At 56.5% G+C, this 13,760-nt stretch overlaps 1 protein-coding gene across 2 annotated transcripts in view; it reads left to right on the top strand.

Annotated features, from left to right (window-relative positions):
* PHF2 (PHD finger protein 2) overlaps positions 1-13,187 on the top strand; it is a 93,043-nt gene extending 79,856 nt beyond the window's left edge. The window contains exons 15-22 of one of the 2 annotated variants that reach the window (XM_070375251.1): positions 427-605; positions 752-822; positions 1,670-1,830; positions 6,116-6,390; positions 8,751-8,846; positions 9,358-9,467; positions 10,161-10,551; positions 11,216-13,187. In XM_070375251.1, the coding sequence (XP_070231352.1) occupies positions 427-605; positions 752-822; positions 1,670-1,830; positions 6,116-6,390; positions 8,751-8,846; positions 9,358-9,467; positions 10,161-10,551; positions 11,216-11,304 (1,372 nt within the window). In that variant the 3' untranslated portion in view covers positions 11,305-13,187. Of the gene's footprint in view, positions 1-426; positions 606-751; positions 823-1,666; positions 1,831-6,115; positions 6,391-8,750; positions 8,847-9,357; positions 9,468-10,160; positions 10,552-11,215 lie in introns of both variants that reach the window. The other variant, XM_070375250.1, reaches the window with a different exon arrangement.
* The last annotated feature ends 573 nt before the right edge of the window (positions 13,188-13,760 follow it).

The raw sequence follows: 13,760 nt of genomic DNA, 5'->3' as shown, positions 1-13,760 counted from the left end.
GTTTGCAGTAGCCCTGTGGCCCCAGGAGGGAGATTTGTTACATTGTTCCTACACCTCAGCCCTGAAATTATTTTTCCATAATATCTGTGTGAATAAAAAACCCAGGCCAGTTGGCACTGGCTGTGTCTGACTCTGAGCTTGTATCAGGCCCAGGGCAGGCTGACGGAAGTCCAGCACTCGTCCAGCAGCGAGGATCAGGGGGCAGTTAGGGGCACAACCTCACACAGCCTGAGAAAGGGCCGGGCATGTACCTCGTGGGTTGTGTGCTATCCTTGCTGGGGTCATGGCATTGGAGAGGAGGCTGTAGGGTTGGGAGGGGTCCAGCCCTTACTGTTGGTCTTCCAAGGCCTGTTGAGGGGTGGAGTGCTGGGGGCACTGGCCAGGCTGTGCAGATGCCCACTGACCGGCCCTTTTCTCCCACCCCAGCTCCAAGGCCCTCAAGCCACAGCCCGGCCCAGGGGTGTTCGGGGCCTTGCAGAACTTCAAGGAGGACAAGCCCCAGCCGGTGCGGGATGAGTATGAATATGTGTCGGATGATGGGGAGCTCAAGATTGACGAATTCCCTATTAGGAGAAAGAAAAATGCTCCGAAGAGGGACTTGTCCTGTGAGTTGGGGGGACACGGGGAGGGGGCAGACCCAGCCCCGTAGGAGCCATCCTGGGCATGTGGAGTGGGCGTTGGATGTGGCTGGACTAGGGTCCCCCTGTGCCCCTCCAAAGTTGCCATTGACTCCCATCTGCTCTGCTTTCAGTCCTACTGGACAAGAAGGAGCCGCTGCCCACGCCCGTTACAAAGCCAAAGCTGGACTCGGCGCTCTACAAGGTAAGCGACTGCCTTCTGGGACACTGGTCACGGGAGTGAGCAAGATAGCCATCTCTGTGTCTGGCTGTTCTTGAGGCAGTGGCCCGCCTACCACTTGGTGGGGCATCTCTGACTGAGCCTTCTGGGTGGAGTGCAGAGGGGAAGTTTTCCTGGGGAAGCTGGCTGGGCTCCAGATGTGGGACTGTGAACCCTGGGGCCCTGCACAAAGGGGCAGAAGCAAAGTCGGGGCTCGTGGAAGGTCTACAGGTGTCTGAGTGGTGGGGCCTCTGGAGCTGCGCTCCTCAGTCAGATCCACGAGTTTCCCTGATGCTTGAGGATGGTAGTACAGAGGGTAGCAGGCCAGGCTGCTGGGGGGTGGGTCTTGCACTGAGGTATGGTGGTTAAGTTAGATGGCCTCCAAGGCCACGCGTGTCCAGCCCAGGATGTGATGGCCATCTCCCAGGAAGCCAAGTTCCAGGAAGACGGGTGATACCATACCTGCAGAGCCCAGGGTGTCCCTGCGGAGCCACCTGCCAGGGGCTGTTAACAGGTGTCCTTCAGGCGCAGGTTCACCCACCTGATCCCTGTCCAACCACGGCAACTCTTCTTGTATCTGTGCTCAATACTGGAGCTCTCACATAAGGTTCTGTAAACCAGGGCTCATCTGGCACAGTGCTGCAGTTGGGGCTGCAGGCTCCCAGCACAAAGCTCAGGCGCCCATGCTCTGCATTGTGTGTCTGGTCAGTCAGCCTCCCGGTGCTCAGCACAAGGACAAGCTCTTTAAAAACCTCTTTTTCTCACTGGAGTGAAACAGTCCCATCCCTACCCCCAAGCCCTTTTCTGACTGGCTGCTCTGTCCCTACAGCAGAGCGATGACTCCTCTGATGAGGGCTCACTGCACATAGACACGGACACCAAGCCCGCCCGCAATGCCAAAGTGAAGAAGGACAGCGGGGGTTCGGCCGCGGGCATCCTGGACCTGCTTCAGGCCAGCGAGGAGGTTGGCGCACTCGAGTACAACCCCAACAGGTAGGCCTAGTCCCCTCAGGGAACTGGGGGGACTGGGTGCTTCCACAGAGTTGGGCCAAACAGGGCTCCATCAGCCCATGTCCTGGAGGCTGGACAGTCAGAGTGGGACCCCTGCCTGGCAGAGGTGGTGCCAGGTGGCCAGGGAGGTGAGCGGGGGCTGGCTATGTAGGTCCTTCGTGTTGCAGAGCTCCTGTGTGAGGAGTCTGTGGGGCCTCCATATCTGTGTGCCTGCGGGAAAGCAGGGCCAGGCTGGGTACCTGGAGGGTATCAGGGTTTTTCCAGACTGGGACGTCCAGCTGTCTCTGCCTCGTCATTTCCCAAATGCCATAAAAATGACCTAAGAAAATTCCACAGTGTCTGCCTGGTGTTAGGGTAAAGAGCATTCATGGGCCTCTCTGGGACTCCAAGCTGGCTTCCCTGCAGAGCCGTCATCTGCAGCAAGGGAGATGATGGCTTCAGAGCTTGGGATGTGAGAGCCCATTCCATGAGAAAGGGCTGGATAGGCCAGGGTCCCAGATTCCCACCCCAACTGGGAGTGTGTGGGAGCTAAGCCAGGCTACCCTTGAGACCTGTTTGAGTCCACATGTGAGGCCTCAGGAGCCCACTCACTGCTGGTGTATATACTGCCCTTTCCTGGAGGCCCTGAGCTTCCAGGCGATCAGGCAGGCCAGGACATGTGTCTGCTCAGCTCAGGTAGTCCTCCCTGCCTAGGCCTGCCCAGTTTCAATCCTTTGATTTGAGAGAAATGGATTAATTCTCTTGGGCTTTTGCATTGGATGGGAGGCCATGGGGCTTTTCTCATGATTGTCGTTATTTAGTTGCTCAATCATACCTGACTCTTTGTCACCCCATGGACTGTGGCCCACCAGGCTCCTCTGTCCATGGGATTTCCCAGGCAAGAATACTGGAGTGGTTTGCCATTTCCTTCCCCAGGGGATCTTCGCAACCCAGGGATTGAACCCGAGTCTCCTGCCTTGTAGGTGGATTCTTTACCACTGGGCCACCAGGGAAGCCCCTTTTCTCAGGATGGTCCCAGTTAAATTCCTTTTTGGTCCCAATTGGCCCCAGTTGGCTCTTGCTTTTAAGCATCATGGGACATTTTTTTTTTTTCCACATGGAATTTCTACAAGTACCACAGACAGACCAAGGGACGGGGGCCTGTGTCCCCTGCAGCCTCCCCATTCTGGAAGTGTCTGCTACCATGGTGAGGGCTGGCTCCCCTCTTAGTTCTTGAGTCATCAGGAGATTCCTGCTGCATTGATGGGGAAACTGAGGCTGAGAGAGCTTAGGTGACTTGCTCAAGGCCACACAGCTAGGAGGCAGCAGAGGCAGGACTAGCGTCTCCATTTGCTAATGATGGAGCCTAAGCGTGGGGGTTCTGGAAGGCTGACCTTGCTAGATGGTGTCATCCAGCCAGGGGGGGTGACTTGGCCTGAGGGAGGCAGGGCTTACGTGGTCTGATCCGGGTTTGGTCCTCCAGATCTGCCTTTCAGCCCGTGCTACCAGGATTAAGGTCTGAGGGCTACCTGGGCCGGTGGAGGCACATGTCTGCCCCATCTCAGACAGTGGGGCCCCAGCAGGAGGATTAGGGCTTGATTGAAAAGCGTTCTTCCTAAATCAAATGGTTGTATTTTCTTTCACAGATTATCATTTTTTGTGCAGTGTTATGCTCACAGATAGCCATAGGTGCCTTTTCTCATGGGAGTGGAGTATGGTTGGAGGCTGCTACAGAGCTGTGGGGTACAGATTTCCTGTTCAGCATGAAGTGGTTTCTGTAGATAAGGCAGACCCAAGCCCCTCAACTGCAGAGATGCCTCGGTGGTGGCAGGAGGGACCCTGGCCTGAGACCCCTTTGCCGGGAGGAGAAGCCTGGCTGTGAGCCCCCTTCTGCTGGAGGGGCTGGTGCCCGGGCTGGCCCCACATCTCTTCAGAGGTGCCTCTCTTCTGGGAATGCTCTGGCTAGCTGGCACCTCAGTGACGGAATGATGCTCACCCAGGTCCCCTGTGAGCTCCATGGAGAGCTCCCCCCAAAACTGGATGAGGGCAGATGAGGCTGGTGCCAGAACTCTGCCCGGAGCTGGGACACAGGGCCTGCAGCCTGGGCTCCTGACTGAGCAAGGGCATGGCCTGTTGGGAGAGGGCGGCCAGTCTGTGGACGCGCTGTGAACTGATCTGTAGGTACACACGTGTGTGCTCACACACGCCTGCACACGTGCACGTGTGCCTGCCGGGGCTGGCCTCCTTGGCCGCCGCAGGCAGTTCCTTTCCCAAGTCTCCCATTTGGAGTGTAGGTCAGTGTTTGATGGTCCATTTGCTCTGTTTTAAGTATTTGCTTTTTTGGAAAAAACAGCTGAAGAAAATGGAGGAAAATATGTTAATTTCTTGTGGATGGTTTGCTTAGTGTTTACCGCCGGGGGGGAAGGAGAGGATTTTGGTATGATAATTGGAGGATTAAGGTATTATTTTCCATGCACACTGGTTAGACTTTGCTCCTTGATTTGCCGGCCCACGTGGCCAGTCTGCAGCCCTGGGCTCCAAGACCCCTCCCTCTCAGTTGCAGCTGAGCTGGGCTGGGACCACGACGTCCAGATGGCACAGGCAGGCGGCTGGCTTCCATGCTGGCTCCCGGAGGACCCTCGTGGTGGGTGTCCTGGCCCCCACCCTGCCATCCCTGCAGGAAGCCTGGCATTTGTCCAGGCCATAAGGCTGGGTGAGGATGCCTGGGACCTTCAGGGCCTCATCTGCAGAGCACTGGAGAGCCTGGTGCAGAGCGTGGGGGGCCATCTATCAGCTCTTGCTGGCTCTCGTACTTGGCCGGGCTGGGGGTGGGGGGGTCCATCCCTGCTCAGAAAGCATCAGTGATGATGGTATAGCAATGATACTACCACTCCCAAATGCCATGTGCTCCTGACTGGGTCTGGGTATCCCTCTGCCTTCATGGCACGGGACAGTGGGGGTTGGGAGGACACTGGGGCAGGTGGAAGGTCTGGTGGAGAGCTCCTAACTCTCCACAGCGGTCTGATCATACTTGATTTTTCCCACTGTTTGTGGCTTTGGAACCATAATCCATCCGCTTCTAGCAAAAGCCCAAAACACTGCGGTCCAGTACGTCTTGGGTGGGGCTGGGGGAAGCGGTATTCATGGAGGACTGCCCAGAGAGGCGCCCGCCCGTCGCTGCCTCCTGGCTTAGGGCAGAGTCCCTGGCCTGGAGCCCAGCAGTACCCCTCGCAGGATGACTTTTGTCCAAGCTTGTCTCGGTGGGCCCCCAGGAACACAGGGGACCACCCTCTGTGTCTGTGCTTCCTGGGGCCAGCTCTATCTCCCTTTACTCTCCAACCTCAGTCTTGGGAACTTTATGTCTGAGCAGGGATTTCTTCTCATTTTAATGTCTTACTAGAGATGCTTCAAACACTTCTTGGAAGTTGGGGAGGGGGCAGGGACCATGCAGAACCACCAGCGTGGTTCTGTGGGTACACTTTTGGGTGCTGCTTTTGTGTTCTGGCAGCCCTGTGGGTGTGTCCATCCCCCAGGGGCACATGGGGCAGGCTGGAGGGGGCCTGAGTGTCACACATGCAAGACGGGCCCACTGCTGGGCCTCCTGGGCCTCCTGGGTCTGTGACCAGGGAGGAGAGCCAAGCATTGCGCCATTCCAGGCCCTGCTTCCTCAGGAACCAGGGGGCAGTGAGAGGTATGGCCAGGCTCCCCAGAGGCTGGGGTGGACTCTCCTGACCCAGGTGGAAAAATGTCTGGGGTGATGGGCAAGGGTGAGGGTGTGGGTGCAGATGCAGTCATAAAAAGATGGTGTGGGTCACCTGGGGAGATCGAGTGCCATGGGAGGGAGCGGGCTGAGCCGCTCCATCTCAGGTGCTGGATGAGATGTGGGGGAAGCACCCACGACTGGGGCTTAGTGCAGGAGCCCATGGTGGGCGCAGGGGTGCACAGAGAATGGAAGAGGGAGGGAGAGGTGGCCTGGGTCCTTGGGGGGATTCTGCTTATTGACCTCATGATGGGAGAGATCAGGAGCACCTTTGTCTGCCTCTCCCTCGTCCCCTCCCTCCACTTTCCCCTCCCTTTTTTCTCTATTTATGCCCCTCTCTGTCCCAAGGCCTCCAGCTCTCCCTTCGATGTTGGGGGATGGGGGGCAGAGGGTAGAGGAAGCGGGTAGCTGGTCCTTTCTATGGGGAAATGATCAGCCCCCACCGTCCTCCCCCCACGCCCTCTGCTGGCTGCTGAGAGGGAGGATGTGTGGGCCATGGGCTGAGTGCCTGTCTCTCTGTGCCTCCAGCCAGCCCCCCGCCTCCCCCAGCACACAGGAAGCCATTCAGGGAATGCTGTCCATGGCCAACCTGCAGGCTTCCGACTCCTGCCTGCAGACCACGTGGGGTGCTGGCCAGGCCAAGGGCAGCTCGCTGGCCGCCCATGGTGCCCGGAAGAACGGGGCTGGTGGGAAGAGCGCAGGCAAGCGGTTGCTGAAGAGGGCGGCCAAGAACAGCGTGGACCTGGACGATTATGAGGAGGAGCAGGACCACCTGGACGCCTGCTTCAAGGACTCGGACTATGGTGAGTGCTGCTGTGCAGGGAGAGGTGCCTGTCCTGGGTGCTGGGAGCCAGACCCTCTTGCGGATGTAATTCACAGGCCTTAGATGTTGCCCTTTAGAAGCATGCAACTCAGTGGTGCTTAGTGTATTCAGAGGGATGGGTCTGCTGCCGTCAGCACCCCCAACTGGAGAACATTTCATCAAAGGAAACCCTGCCCTCTGTCCATTAAGAGTCAATTTGCCTCCCCTGATTTACGCTGCTGCTACTGCTGCTGCTGCTAAGTCGCTTCAGTCGTGTCCGACTCTGTGCGACCCCATAGACGGTAGCCCACCAGGCTTCCCCGTCCCTGGGGTTCTCCAGGCAAGAACACTGGAGTGGGTTGCCATTTCCTTCTCCAGTGCATGAAAGTGAAAGGTGAAAGTGAAGTCGCTCAGTCGTGTCCGACTCTAGTGACCCCATGGACTATAGCCTACCAGGCTCCTCTGTCCATGGGATTTTCTAGGCAAAAGTACTGGAGTGGGGTGCCATTGCCTTCTCCGTGATTTACACTGATTTATGCCAACTCATAGATTTTTCTCATCTGGATGTGTCATGTGAACAGAATTGCACAGTACTTGGTCTTTGGTGCTTGGCCTCTTTCATTAGCATAGTCTTTTTTTTTTAAACTTATAGTAACACATTATTCATTTATTTATGCATTTTTTTTTTTTTTGGCTGCACTGGGTCTTCATTGGTGCGTGTGGGCTTTCTCTAGTTGCGGTGAGCGGGGTCGACCCTTCCTTGCGGTGCACCAGCTTCTCATTGTGGTGGCTTCTCTTGTTGAGGAGCACAGGCTCTAGGCACACAGGTTCAGTACTTGCAACACACAAGCTCAGTAGCTGCGGTGTGTGGGCTCTGGCATGCCCAGGCTTCATCTAGTCACACAGGTTTCAGTACTTGCAACACACAAGCTCAGTAGCTGCGGTGTGTGGGCTCTGGCACGTGCAGGCTTCATTGGTTGTGTCACACGGGCTTTGTTGCTCCAGAGCATGTGAAATCTTCCTGGACCAGGGATTGAACCTGTGTCCCCTGCATTGGCAGATGGATTCTATACCACCAGGGAAGTCCTCCTTAGCATACTCTTTAGGCTCCATCCACATTGTAGCACATGTCAGCTTTGTTCCTTTTACTAGCTGGATAACATTCCACTGTGTGGACACACCACATTTGTTTATCCCTTTGTCCATCCCCAGGCACTTGGATGGCTTCCACCTTTCGGCAGTTGTGAATAGTGCTACTGCGGGGGGTTTTGTGTGGCCTGTATCTGTGGTGTCTGCCTGGGTCGCTGCCTAAGGCACCTTCTGAGAAGGTATAGCCACTATGAAGTGGCTATACCATTTCATAGACACATTGAGACCACATCCATTCTGCGTCTGTGTAAACAGAAACCAAGGCCCAGAGTGGCTCTGTGGCCTGAGTCTGAGGTGGGCAGTAAGTTGGCAACTGGGCCATAGCTGTGGCCTCTGCTCAGGGGCATGGCCACTCACCTCACACCGTAGCCCCTCCAGGCCCAGCGCTTCAGGTTCCAATACGATCTGAAGGAGTTGCTGTTGGCTGCCTGGGAGGAGACTTGGAGCAAGGACCCACCTCCATGCCTTGGCCCACTGCCCGGGATGTCCCAGTCCCCACGGGCTGCGGTGTGCTTCTCAGGGCGAGGGGCCATGTGCTGCCCGCATGGCGCAGGGCCTGTCTTTAGTGCAGTCCTGATGGTGTGAGGCTGCACCTCTGTCCTAGAGAGCCCTCCCGCGGTGACGCTGGGCCTGTCCTATCTGGTGGACACTTCCAGGCCTCACTGGCGGGGGCTGTCATGGTCTGACAGTGGGGTGAACTCCATTTTGGGGGTGCCCTTGGGACATGGGTCAGGTCCTGGGGGTTAAACCTATTGATAATAGGAGGAGGCACCCAGTGAGTCACCCAGGACTGCTGTGTGGGTCTCCCTGCTCTAGAGACTTGTCGAGGAGAGTCTGGGGTCCTTCAGAGCCAGCTGGCTCCATGGACATCAGAGGTTCCCTTCTCTGACAGTAACAGAAGAGATGTCTTGAGAACTGGGCATTCAAGTGGGTGTGGCGGCCAGGCTGGCATAGGCGTGGCTGGTTGGGTGGCCATGGGGGCTGGATGGAACCCATTGTCTGGCCTCTCTGGACCCCAAGGGGTGCCTGGGCTGGACGATTTCAGAGGCCACCTGTGCCTGTGCATGGGACAGCCACTCCGGGAGGGCTGGTACTATGGAGCCTGAAGACGGCCCCAGGGGTGCCAGTCATAGGGTCTGCCAGCAGCCTGCAGCTCCCGTCCTGCTGGGGCCACACCAGCAGCTCAGTCCTTCCTCCTCTTTCCGCCTCTAGTTTACCCCTCCCTGGAGTCGGATGAGGACAGTCCTGTTTTCAAGTCCCGGTCCAAGAAGAGGAAAGGCTCGGATGACGCCCCCTATAGCCCGACAGGTAGTGCTGGGGGCTGGGAGGGGAGCTCTGTCCACACGGAATGCCAGCAGTCGTGTTGCACACCCACTGGCTCTGTGGCTCAGACAGGGTGTCTGTTGAGCCCCGACTGGGCTCCACTTCAATCCCAGGACCTCAGCCAAGTGCTCTCGCAAACACTCAGAGGCATCCCAGCTCCTGCCAGTAGGGCAGTGCAATGTCGCTGTGGTGCGCTGGCCCTCTGCCTTGGCTCTCCTTGACGAGCATCCCTGGGTGGGTCCCGTTTGCCCCTGGCCCCCAGCATGGCAGCCAACAGAGTGGGGTCTGGTTCCCCTAACACACTCCCTTCCTGACCCTTCCTGTCCTGCTGGTGGAGGGCAACCACCCCCACACGAGGTTGGGGCTATTGCTGACCTTCCCCAAAATGTGACTTGTCCCTGGGATTCAGGGACAGATTAGGGCAAGGCTGGGAGATCCAGGAGGGTGCTCAGGCACTGGGTGGCGACTCGAGGAAGGCTGACCTTCTTTCCTACAGCGCGGGTTGGCCCATCGGTGCCAAGGCAAGACAGGCCTGTGCGCGAGGGGACCAGAGTGGCCTCCATTGAGACTGGGCTGGCAGCTGCCGCAGCCAAACTGTCGCAGCAGGTGAGGAGAGCGTTCGCCTGGGCTTGGGCTCCCCAGTGCCTTTGCTCCCCCCACTGTCATGCACGGGGAGCGTCCCCCTGGGCTTAGGCTCCCCGATGCCTTTGCCCCCCACTCTCATGCACGGGGAGCGTCCGCCTGGGCTTGGGCTCCCCAGTGCCTTTGCTCCCCCCACTCTCATGCACGGGGATCACCCAGGCTGGGGCTGTCACGGCCTGGTTCCTTCAGGCTCCCAGGTCCATGCTAGTGGGAAGCAGAGAAGCTGGAAACTGGTGTCAGAAGTCCCATGGTAGCTCACAGTAGGGTGGTGGGGAATGGGGGGTTCGGGAGATGGGGGAGGGGCCCATACTACATGTCCTCCAGTAGGTGAGCTCAGATTGGGCAGGGTCTGTCCACACTACAGCTGAGTGCTGATGCTGTGTCCTGGACGTCCCCATGTCCAGGATGGCTGGCCTCACAGAGCAGGGCCTGGTGGTCCCTCCACAGACCCCAGAACTGTTCTGCAGGGCTCGTGGTGGCTGGAGATGGGCTTGGGCATGGTCCAGCCCTTTTTGCTCCTGCAGTGCTGACTTGCTCAGCTCCATGGGAGAAGCCTTGTCCACAGTAGACCAGGCTGCTCCCAGGTTGCAGTCTGCTCCCCAGGGTCTGGGTCTGGCCAGCCCTGTGCGGTGACACACCTGCATGCTTTGTTCAAAGGAGGAGCAGAAAAGCAAAAAGAAAAAGAACACCAAAAGGAAGCTGGCTCCCAACACCACCTCCCCCTCTGCCTCCGCCTCTGCCGGCACCACCTCAGCCAGCACCACCTCGGCCTCCACCACCTCGGCCTCCACCACCTCGGCCTCCACCACCCCGGCCTCCACCACTCCGGCCTCCACCAGCACGGCCAGCAGCCAGGCCTCACAGGAGGGCAGCTCACCTGAGCCCCCGCCAGAGTCCCACAGCAGCAGCCTGGTCGACCATGAGTACACAGCAGCTGGCACCTTCACTGGGGCCCAAGCCGGCCGTGCCTCTCAGCCCATGGCCCCCGGGGTCTTCCTCACGCAGAGGAGGCCCTCCTCATCATCCCCCAACAACACCGCTGCCAAAGGTACCTTGCTTGCTGACCCTGAGTTGCCTGTGAGTGACCATAGGTCTCTGTCCCTGCAGCCATGAGTTTCTGTGGCCAGGCCCTCAGTCAGTGTGTGAAAGAAATGGCTCCTTTCAAGACTGAGACCTCTGGTTACTCGCCGGGGGGTGGGGGGGTGGGGGCTGGTTCTGGGTACCTTGGAGCTAGGTCCATTCCTTTAGACTACCAGGGCCTTGGCTTTGGGTCCTGGCTTGGAGACAGAGTGTGGTTGATGGTTTGTTGAGGGTTCACTGGGAGTGGCCTAGGGTGACCCAGGCTCCTCCATGTGATTTAGGAGTGGGACAGTTGGCTGGGTCCTATGGTACCCCCACTGTCACCCCAGGCCCACTGTGCCCCGGCCGTGAGCCCCAGCCAGCCATGGACATGGGGGTAGCTCCAGGTTGCCCTAATGCCATCCCTGGACTGTCCCTGCTGCACACGCCATGCCCCAGCCCCTTGTCGACACAGTCTCTGAGTGGGGCATTTTGTCGACAGTTGATGGTTTTGGAGGGATGCAGAGCTCACTGTGCTTGGGCATTGCACGCCCATCTTACAGAAAGGATGTGGGCTCAGTGAGGGATTACAGACCCCCCCATATGCTGCTCCTCTCACTCACCTGTCTTTTTTGTGTCTCCACCTCCACCAGGAAAACGTACAAAAAAGGGCATGGCCACTGCCAAACAGAGGCTTGGGAAAATTTTGAAAATTCATCGGAATGGAAAACTACTCCTTTAAAGTTTGGAAAGCCAGGATCCTTCTGCTCCACTCAGGACCCCCGGAGCCCCGCTAGAACATCAGCCCCCAGGAGGGTGGCCTTGCTGCCTCACCCAGGGAGGGCCTGGCCTCCTCCCAGCAACCACCCCCCTCACATGAGCATCTGTTGCTTCAGCAGGCGGAGCTTGCCAATGTGGACAGACGTCCTTTCTCAAGTTGCTTAGAGTGACCAGTTCCCGAAACGTGGCCCTGCCCGTTTGAGGACCATTCCAGTTTCAGGACAGCCTCCAGGCATCCCCGAGCATGGGTGTGATTGCAGGGCCTCTGCAGCTCTGCTGGCAGCATGAGTCCTTCAAGGAAGGAGGAGTGAGCCAATGCTCACCAGGCCCAGAGTCTGAGCTGGCCACAGACTGGTAGCCTCCAGAGGCTTAAAAAAAGGCAAAGAACACTAGAGAGGAAGAGGAGGAGAAATCGGGGTGTGTATGTGCCCCCCTTTTCTTCCCAAGTGATTCTCAGACAAGTCCAGAGAGTGTTCGGTCCGGTTAGGAGAGGAGCCTCTGTGCTCTCCAGATAGTGGGTGGTGGGCCGGATGGTGGGTATTGTGCCCTGAATGTCTGGGGCATTTCTTGGGGCCGGCTGGGGCTGGCAGCAGGGTCAGTGTGTCAGTGGGGGCGAACTGGAGCCATCATGGGGTCCCCGGGGAAGGGCTTGGGCCCAGCCACAGTGTGGCATCCCGGGGGCCCAGGCTAAGCCACGTGGGTGGGCCTCATCCAGCCTGACCATCTATACTCCGAGAAGCACTTCCCAGCCAAAGCACTCCGCCATATGCCTGGTGGGGCAGTTGGTGGCCGGGTGGCCGAGGACTTGGGGCCAGGCACTTCTATCTTGTCACTTGTCGAGTGCACGGGTGGCTCCTGGACCACGCGTCTGCCCATCGACATGGAGGGGCTGGATTTGTTTCTCAGGCAATCCTGTATTTTAATTTTAGATGTATTTCCTGAAGCATATTTTTCATAGAATGTAGCGTGTAAATAGCTTTTTAAATAACTTCTTTTTTATAAGAGTAAAAGTATCTTTAGGAATTTCTTTCTATAGAGTCCTTCATTAACATTTATACGAGTTTTTTGCCGAGTATGATGAACAGTTGGGTTTCCGATGCTTTTCCTTTTCCTTCTTTCTTTGTATTATTATGGTTATTATTATTATTTTTTCTTTTAGGAACTAAGGTATTGCCTGAAAAACAAGTGATGTCTGTGCAGCCTTATATCTGTCTTGACAGAAGCAAACAGTACACAAAAGATCTATTTCAGACACATTTGAAGAGGAATCTTCAACTTGAATACCAGCTCTTTCTTTCCTTCTTGTTGATGAAGGGGGTGGGGTACAGTTATTTTACTAGCACCTTGTGAAGTGTTTCTGTGTTTTGTGATGCTGTAATTTATTAATGTTTGTAGCTTTTTATATTTGTACATTTCTTATGAGCTTTGTTTATATGCCCATCCCTGGGTGTTCTGTCCATGAGGAGAGGCAGCTTTGTGTGGGCCTTGCCATCCTTGCTCATCCTGTTTGGGGGACACAGCCCCGGGGCCCAGAGGCTGGAAGGGGCGAGCCTCACGGGGCCCTGACTATTCTGACCCAGCGTTTTGAAGGTTTCCTTTCCTGTCCTTGTTGAACATTTATATAATCTAACCTGGCCATCAAGCTGTTCTCTCTCTTCCTCTCTTTTATTTTTTTAATTTTATTATTATTATTTTGGCAACATGTACATTTCTAACAAAGTTTATTGTGGCTATTAAAGTGTTTTATTTCCCAATTCATATTACTCTTGTATCGAGTCCATGAGGTCTAAGGTAACTTAGATCAAAGTTTTAAAAGAGTAAAAATATTTCCGGTTTTGTACAGAACCACGTCTTTGTCGTTTTTGCCTCGTTCGCTGTTGTCCACTCTGCAGTGAAGATGGTGGGGGTCTTGGACACTGGGGAGAGGAGTGGACCAGTGTGGTGGGCTGGGTTTAAGGGTGGGCAGTCAGGCCAGGCCCCCTACCAAGGCCCAGGCCCTGGCTGCCAACATTCCCCTTGGAAAGCCCTTGGATTGCCCACAGGGCATAGGTACTTCCCTGTACCCCAAAGCTACAGCACCCTGAGCCAGCCTGTAGGAGCAGGCAGAAGAGACCCTTGGTCAGAGTGGGCAGCCTTTGAGACCCTGGCAATACCAGCCCCAGCACCAAGCATCCTTAGGTGCCCGTAGAACATTCTTGGTGTCTTAGTGTTCACAGGCGTGCAGTTTAGCGAGTCCAGTGACAGGCACCCGAGAATGTGTGCAGGATTTCAGTCTAAATCTGATGTTATTTACAACAGATGAACAAAAGCAGATCCCCCATCCCACCCTAACAGATGCACAGTGAAGGGCACAGTGAAGATCGAAGATTAGGGAGAAAGAGCAGCTAGCCGGAGGGGCCCGCCACAGAGGAGACTTTG

Source organism: Bos mutus, chromosome 8 (genome assembly GCF_027580195.1).
Source record: "Bos mutus isolate GX-2022 chromosome 8, NWIPB_WYAK_1.1, whole genome shotgun sequence".
Lineage (NCBI taxonomy): Eukaryota > Metazoa > Chordata > Mammalia > Artiodactyla > Bovidae > Bos > Bos mutus.
Note: the sequence above shows the minus strand (reverse complement) of the source record. Positions and strands in the feature narration are given on the sequence as shown.